At 39.8% G+C, this 8,896-nt stretch overlaps 1 protein-coding gene across 1 annotated transcript; it reads right to left on the bottom strand.

Annotated features, from left to right (window-relative positions):
- Positions 1-2,775: 2,775 nt before the first annotated feature.
- Positions 2,776-8,506, bottom strand: LOC116690975 (phospholipase A and acyltransferase 3). Its single transcript, XM_032518212.1, has 5 exons — positions 8,435-8,506; positions 7,144-7,167; positions 4,388-4,480; positions 3,812-3,947; positions 2,776-3,086 (listed from the first exon to the last, which is right to left on the bottom strand). The coding sequence occupies exons 1-5, from the start codon at positions 8,504-8,506 to the stop codon at positions 2,776-2,778; spliced, it is 636 nt and encodes a 211-aa protein (XP_032374103.1).
- Between the last annotated feature and the right edge of the window lie 390 nt (positions 8,507-8,896).

Here is an 8,896-nt window from a genome sequence, read left to right as displayed (position 1 = left end):
CCAAACGGATCCGATTGAGCAGCGCTGCTCAGAGCTCTGAAATGTTTTAGAAGCCGTGTTTTACGATGCTAAAATCCCTGATTATTTACATGGAGTCTGGTGGGTTTAGCCAACGCAATTTCACGGACTTTTATGTTTTAAAAAAAACAGTTTTAACAGAAAGGTCGACCTCCTTAGAAATCCTTTCCATAATGTTGTCTGTTGGGGGAAACCGCTCTAGGTCTAGTGTCCCCGTTTTAAGTTTTACAAAAAGTAAAAACATGACGTGTTTTGGAGGTAAATCCGCTTCTGAGCTGAAAATGTCCCCGGACTTTGTCTGAGAAATCTGGTCCCCTTATCCTGAAGTTACCGGAAGTCGTTCATTTCATTTCAAATGCTCTCGGCTCCAAGGAACGGAAAATCAGTCGGCGTCGCATTTTGGGTGTTTTGAGCGTGTTGTCAATCAGAAAGTTACCATTTTTCTTCACTGCCCAATGTGAGGAGAGTGCAGATGTGAGTTGTGCATGCGTGATTTTGCAACAAGTAGCTCATAAGATGCTAATGAGAGACTTCTGTAACATCAACACAGTAAAAATTGACCTACTTAACCAAGTTGGTTCACTGCTAGCTTAGCTACAAGTTAGCATCAAACACAACAAAGGCTGTCAGTTGAATGGTGTTTTGAGCTAACGTTAGCAACCAAACAATCATAGATAGCTACAACGTTTCTGAAATGATTCCCATCTTCTGTTATTGTTTATGATAAGTTTATTATTTTATGGATTTCACAAATTTCAGTATGACACGTTATGCCGTAAACTGTTTAAATCTGAGCTGCACGACTCACATCTGCACTCGACCAGAGCCGGTCTGACTCGACTTTGATCGGGTATGACAAGTTATGTCGTAAACCACCAGTTCACATCTGAGCATGCACGACTCAAATCTGCACTCGCCTCACATTGGGCAGTGACACCAGCAACCAATGGGAATACAGACGTCCTTCGCGCAGGCTGATCCCGGAGAAACACACGATGTAAACTTTCGTTCCTACCAAAGCATTCAATCTAAGAACAAGCTCATATAATCCTTACCGTACGGTAAGGCTCCAACTGCAGGCTCAGGACAAAAAATGTGCCGTAGGGAGTTAACAATAGCAGGAGAATAGTCCAGCAGAGATTTGTGTCCATTCAAACTAACAAAACAACCTATTAGACATGTTTTAGTTTTATATATTCACTCATACTTTTTCTTAAATATCTCAAATCTTACATCTAATCAATATCATGTGGGGAAACTCCTTGGTTAATATAAAAGCAGAAAACCTGTTTGCAGAAATATACAATGCTAATATTTTCTTCTCACGACGGGGCTATTTATGTGCAAAGTTTAGTCCTTTTTGACAATAATAATGGTACAATAAAAGATCCATAGTTCTTGCTCATTATTTTTTATTTAAATTAAGACCTCATGTCATGTGAGTAAAGAAGAGGAGAGCAAGGAAGGCTGACAGACAGATTTAGATGGTAAGATACTTGTTAGGGACACTCCGTCTCCCTTTTCTTATTTTGCTGAATATTTTCGCCAGTACTTTTTTTGCTGAGTCCTTAAATTTTAAAACAGGTTCAACCATTGTGCCTTTCTGTGAAAAAAGAAAGAGATGCAAGTTACAGTGGAATACAGGTGCACAAGTACACACCCCCATGGGAATGTAACATGGGGGGGTGTATACTTATGTCCCTGTATTTTAACATAGGGGGGTGTATACTTATGCCCCTGTATTTTAACATAGGGGGTGTATACTTATGCCCCCTGTATTTTAACATAGGGGTGTATACTTATGCCCTGTATTTTAACATAGGGGGGTATACTTATGCCCCTGTATTTTACATAGGGGGTGTATACTTATGCCCCTGTATTTTAACATAGGGGGGTGTATACTTATGTATACTTACCTGTATTTTAACATAGGGGGGTGTATACTTATGCCCCTGTATTTTAACATAGGGGTGTGTACTTATGCCCCTGTATTTTAACATAGGGGGCTTATGCCCCTGTATTTTAACATAGGGGGTGTATACTTATGCCCCTGTATTTTAACATAGGGGGTGTATACTTATGCCCCTGTATTTTAACATAGGGGGGGGGGGTGTATACTTATGCCCCTGTATTTTAACATAGGGGGTGTATACTTATGCCCCTGTATTTTAACATAAGGGGGGTGTATACTTATGCCCCTGTATTTTAACATGATTTTAAAATTTATGAAACATTATTCATTCACAAAGAAAACTGGTGTCCTTAAAGGTTGTATTTTCCTAAATTCTTTGAATTAAGGCATTAAGATCCATTTCCAAAAGATGTTTTTTAATCCTCTTTTTAATTAACTTTACCGTGGAGGTGTAAACTTATCCAATTCTTCAGCAAGAGTGAGGCTGCTGATCAGTAGTTTTATCTTTGTGTTGTGCACTTTGTGTTTGTGTTATAAAGAATTGTTCATCAACCATCACCCTCTGCAAGTTTAAATTACAGTTACAAGGTAGTAAATAATGCTATAGGTAATTTTAAAATATTTAATCCTTAAGTGGAGCTGGCTCATTGTGGGATGGAGGACGTTCCTTCAGGACATTTTCATCCTTACATCCCTCAAAAAGCTGATCGGAGTTGTATTTAATCTGTGTTGCAGCAGTTTGTTGCCCAAATGCTTGTGTGGCCTTAAGTGCACATGCATGAAATGAAATCATTGCTCTATAGTGCTACTAGTGGTAAAAATAAATAAAAATAAAACTCCACGGGTTACCTTAATGCAAGGGATGGGAATATAAAACATAAACACACTTGGAAGTTCAATCTGTCACTTACCTGCTGAGAATGGGGCTCCCCATAGCGAATCTTGGTAGCAAAATGTTCACAGTTGTTTTTAACAGGTCTATAAATGCACCGGGTTCCACGTGTGTCCTCAATTCCCTTTTTTATATGATCCTCGAAGTCTTTTTTATTTTGTATTTTGTAGTCATCATCGAGGTAATTGTCCTTTGAGACTTTTGACGTTTTCGCCACATCTTCAAGTTTATCAAACTTAGCCACGGAAACCATGCATCCTTTACCTGTTTGTGAGAATAAACATTTATATATATTAAATATAACATGACACAAATGCTTTTTTCTCTGCTTTTTTATTTGCTCTTTTCATTTGCATCAGAAATGGTTATTGACCAGCCTTCAAAGAAAGGAGGAGTTTGGGGGATTATCAGTAATCATTATTTATTATCAGATTATCAACCTTTCGTTGTGTAACACAATGGTTTAGTTATAATACTTCAACTCAAGACAAAAAAATACTCCAACCCAGAATTTGCTCAGCGAGTTACTCTGGCATCGAGTAATGCTGCTAATTAACTATGCTCTTGGAGGCGAGCTGCACCAATCATATCGGTGTATCTGATATAGGCGGGGCTAGAGACAATCTGAACAGTCTAATCGACCAGTTAGCTCCGCTGGTAGCTAAGCGCACGGGGCTCTGGCTACGTCACCCCATGTGTTGTTGTGATTGGTCGTCGTGTTATCTAATTGCGTGCGGTGAGATTTTCAAATGTGTGCTTGGTGCCGCCCCTCGAGGTGGGCGACTTTCACTACTTGATGCCAGACCCGTAATCTTTCAGATTTGGGTCTGGATTTCCTGGCTACAAACTCATGGCTTAAAACTGAAAGGAGCCATTACATCATGTCATTTTACATGTGTTGCATATGTGTACATGCACATGGGCATGTCCCCTAACTCATGGCAATATATGTGCATAATTTTATCTGCACGTATTCTTACTACACATACCTGTCCTGTGAAATATGTCATTATCTCCTTGGCCGACGTCTACTCCTGTACTTGGGCCCACATAAATAGCAAAGTGCTTGTAGACTGTTACACCTCCACACATTCTCTCAATTGCAACGCTATCTCCAAATTTGAACTGTTAACAGAAGAAATCAGATATTCATCCTGTCAGTCTTTTACATTCAGTGCAAATCAGTACATCACAATCAGACTGAATACAAAAGCTACAAAACAAGATATAATACATCAAAAACTATGAGAAAAACATCAAAAATGTAGATTAAAAGCAACAAAGATGCAGAAAAAGCTACAACCCCCCCCCCCCCTAAAAGAACAAATGTTGAATAATGCATCAAAAATAAATAAAAGCACCAAAGATATTAAATAAAATCGCTGAAAAAAGGGTCAACAGCGCAGGAAAAAAATCCTGCTGAAAATGCGCCAAAATTACTGAAAAAACTACTAAATGACTTCAAAGAAAAACGAATAAAGCAAAAAAAGGTTGAGGAACAATTATGGAGATAGAAGAAACATTAGGTAGTAGACGAGATGTGAGCAGTGTGTTATGTCACATACGTCAGTATCATTAGCACTCTCCGTTAGTGGGATCCCCAGCAGAAGGATCAAAGTAACCAAGATTGGGTTTTTCATTTTTCCAGCAGTGGAGAACTGGCACGGTGAAAAGAGAACACGTAACAATTAATCATGATGGACATCACACACACACACACACACACACACACACACAAACACACACATACACGCACAACAGACAGTTGAACAATGGACTTACCACTAATGTGTTTATATGGTCTGATGATTGGAGAAATGAGCTACTTAGCACCCTGGAAGTCCACACATAAACATTACATTACATTTAGCTGACACTTTCATCCAAAGCAACTGGCATAGTGAAAAGAGGAGAACATGTAACAGTTACTGTAATTATGCTGGGCGTGATTCACACACACAAGGTCAGTTGGACAGTGGATTTACTGCTGATGTGTTAAGATGATAACTAGAAAATTCCGCGGACATTTTATCACTGTGCCTCCTACTTGGTGCACATGCGAATAGCAATAAAACTTAATCACAAATAATAAGTGTCTTAACCCTTCTTTTTAAAACTTATTTAAGACGTTAGGACGTGTGTGTGTGTCTGTCTGTGTGTGTGTCTGAGAGAGAGGGAGACAGATAGATGTTGACAGACAGACATACAGAGTATGGTTGCCTGGTTACTAAGGACCAATAGGAAGCCTTTCATTTTTGTGATGTCATCTCTTTGATCTGTAATCAGTTAACGACTGCACCTGGCACCTGTGTCACCAGCTATTCAGATACTGAACAAGCTCTCAAACAAATTATCATATCATCAAAGGGATAGTAGTTATCAATAAAATAAGGTTCTTGTGGGCACCAGAAGGCCTTTGTGAACGTATTGATATAAAATGTATGTGGATAGACTTATAAATGTGGGCGTATCAGTGGTGTAAAAAAGTGCTTCGCTCTGCGTTCTGCTCAGAAATGTGGACGATGTTTAACATGGCAGTGAATGGAGGAAGATTGGGAACTCTTGTCATTTGAAAGGTTGCTGAGCAAAAAATATAATTCATATCGCATACATGAGCATATTGGCTGAAACTAGACAAGAATACCTACGTTTTGATATATAAATTGTCCATGAAAAACTGTGTGGGAGCAAGTTATAGAGAGAGAACCAAGATGATTTTTTTAATCTCCCCACTCTGTCCTCCACTCTAGCTCTCAACATTCCACCACATACACACACATTGGAAAATCTGAGACGGTCTGAAAATTGGAGGATACGTAAACTGGGATTTGGAAGAAACCGTGCTTGATATCTGAATGCCCATTCAGCCCAATAAACGCCAAAGTCTTGTCTTCGGTTTAAACTTTTAATCATGTTTCTACATTCCAGTATGGCAATACAGCACGGTCCCAAAGAGGGGGGCGTTTTGAGCGATGTTGAGCGATTTCCCGAACATTTCCCATTCAAGTTAATGAGAAATGTTTTGCCATTTTTTGCCGATTTCGTGAAAACCGCGTGGCAAATCTCTTAGAAAAGTCATAGCACACCCTTCCCGATCATTACACACGTTTTGATGTATTTTGTGTGCGCGTGTTGGCAACGCTCCGGGACTAGTAGCAGGATGAAAATCTGGCGGAAGAATAATAATAAGTATGGGCAATAATAGTCATTGCGCCGATTGCTGCTATTGCAGCACATCGGCACACTAAATAATTGTAGTAGAAATGAGACACACATTACTTTTCATTTTGCTGACACTTTCATCCAAAGTGACTTCCAATGAAAGTAACATTCACACACATTTATGGAACAGGAGCAGTTCAGGGTTTAGTATATTACCCAAGGTATGGTAAGAAAATTATAAAGGCTGTACACCAAATGGACCATTCTCTCTCATATTCACAGTCACCCACTAACTAACCCTGCATGTCTTTGGACTGTGGGCGCCCCGGAAAAAAAAAACACACTAACACAGGTAGACATGCAAACTTCACACAGAGAGGAGTCTTCTTGTTGTAAACTAACCCCTGGGCAGCTGTGCAGCTGTGACAGTGTCACTTAAAAAGAAGCATTTGGTTGAATTAAATAGTTTTTTGTCACATCTGCCTCAGTTGTCTCCAGCCACTTCCTCACTACCCTGAGGCCCACGATGCATCTCTGAGGAACCCTACACACCTGCCATTCTCCGCCTGTCCACCAGATAACATTTAGACTTTCCCACCAATCCTGGCATCCACACAGCATTACCTCACCAGCTCAACAGTTACTTTAACCCTTTCACACCATCAACTACAAGTTAGAAATCCCTGAAGGCGTAACTTCCCCTATGTGCACCTGCCTGGAGTCTTCTACCTGTGTTTTGGTCCACGGTCTGTTTAGGACCTGCCTACCTCGCTCCTCTGGATTATTCTGCCTGATCAGTCAAACACTGATGTAGTAAAGCCTTTGTTCTTTTAACTGTTCTGCCTCAGTGTCTGCATTTGGTTTCTGAACCCTATAATTAACACCCACTAATTATTATAGTCGCTCAGAGGTTGATTTGCTGTTTTAACCTGCAGCTCGATAGGTTCGGCCAATCACAAACAGCGACCTCACACACAAGACAGAAGCAAACCAAACATTTTAAAGTGATTTTCTGTCAATTTTGATCAGCAACCTGAGGTTAGAATTCTTAGCAGGTGAATGACTTCCAGTCTTTGATCTAACATGTCATAAAATAGTATTCTGTAAGTGATATTCATTGGAGAAATCTTTCTAGAATGAATAGTAGCAGAGGTCTTACCTTCTTCAGTGAGACGGTGAAAGCCTGTTGAAGCAGAGGAAGTCATCTCCTTATATACACTAAGAACAACACACCAGATAATATCACATCTTCATCCAGCCCATCGCGGTCATGGCTGTTCTTGTCACTCACATCAACGCTTCAACTTACAACAGGACCATCTCAGATATGGAAGACATTTACATGTGTTTGACTAACTCTACTCTTTCTGTCAAAGCAATGCCTTGTATCACACTCATTTCACAAGTCACATGCATGTTCCTCAAAGCTAAAATGTTTCAGGTAAATACAATGTTCTCCACTGAGAAGCAAGGAATAAACTATAAATTATAATACACACACACAAACATAAGTAATGTGTCACAAATAAAAGCAAACAAATTGCATTTTCAAAACAAACAAAATTACAACACACGGGTTTGATCCTTATTCTGTCCCTATTGCAGAGTAAACACATATAGTAGAAGAACCAGGTGTTATGTTGAAGGTGCGTGAGACTAGGCCTGCACGGTTTGGGGGAAAATATGATTTTTTTAGCTTAGAATTGAAATCATGACTCTCTGTCACGGCCTACGTGAGACTGCTGCCAGGAAATTCAGCTTTAATCTCTGTTATTCAAATTCAATGTTGGCCTTCAGGAGGATCTTTCTATTACCTCCAAAGGATATTCCACAACTTTATGGTTCGCACTGATAAAGTGCGACTAGCAGAGGTAGAGTTTTTGATGTCTGTTTTAAATGCCTTTGATATGCAAAGGATGGTGAAAATTGAAAATACAAACGTAGGCTTCTTTTAAGAGGACTGGGAAAAGATAAAAGGTGAATTTGTGTGAACTCATTTTAATAAATGCCCAACAGTCAAAACAAGAGATTCCTTGACACTCAGATAAAGTTCAGGGACACTTCTATCCTCTGAGTATTCAAATGGGAACGGTGGTGTAATGAGCAGTCACTGGTGACACACACACACACACACATTTTCCCAGCAGTAGAGAGAGTAGGAATCTAGCACATGAAAAGAGGAGAACATGTAACAATGAATCGTGCTGGATGTGATTCACACATATACACACACACATACACACACACACAAAATAATCTTTTTAATGAAAGTCTATGTCAGTGGGGGGTCCTGGTGGGGGGTCCTGGGCCTTGTTAATGTTTTGTGTCGAGAGGTTTTTTGTTTTTTTTTGTCCTGCCAGAGGGGAGGGGTTCAACCAGTCTATGTCTTTCCTGCCTGCTTCACAACCTGAAGATGTTCAGGTTCTAGACGTGGTTTTGTAGAAGTGCACCTTCATTGTCTTTAACAGGTTGAACTTTTTCAACTGCTGCAGGAAGTGCATCCTCTCTCGCGGCAGATGCATGTCCTCAGGCCATTAGTGAAAATATTTTCCGTGCTTTTGTGCAGTGCTTAATCACTGCAATCCCTGGAGGTGTAACTTCCCCTATGTGCACCTGCCTGGAGTCTTCTACCTGTGTTTTGGTCCACGGTCTGTTTAGGACCTGCCTACCTCGCTCCTCTGGATTATTCTGCCTGTTCAGTCAAACATTGATGTAGTAAAGCCTTTGTTCTTTTAACTGTTCTGCCTCAGTGTCTGCATTTGGTTTAAAATTCAATTGTATAGCATTCGGAGAAAAAAACAACCATAAAAGAACGTTGAAAAATATGACAAAAATGTTGGAAAAAGATTTAAAACGTTGGGGAAAAAAACAGCAAAAACATCAAAAAGTGCAGAAAATATCAACAAAAACTT

The sequence above is a fragment of the Etheostoma spectabile genome, chromosome 6, assembly GCF_008692095.1.
Source record: "Etheostoma spectabile isolate EspeVRDwgs_2016 chromosome 6, UIUC_Espe_1.0, whole genome shotgun sequence".
NCBI lineage: Eukaryota > Metazoa > Chordata > Actinopteri > Perciformes > Percidae > Etheostoma > Etheostoma spectabile.
Note: the sequence above shows the minus strand (reverse complement) of the source record. Positions and strands in the feature narration are given on the sequence as shown.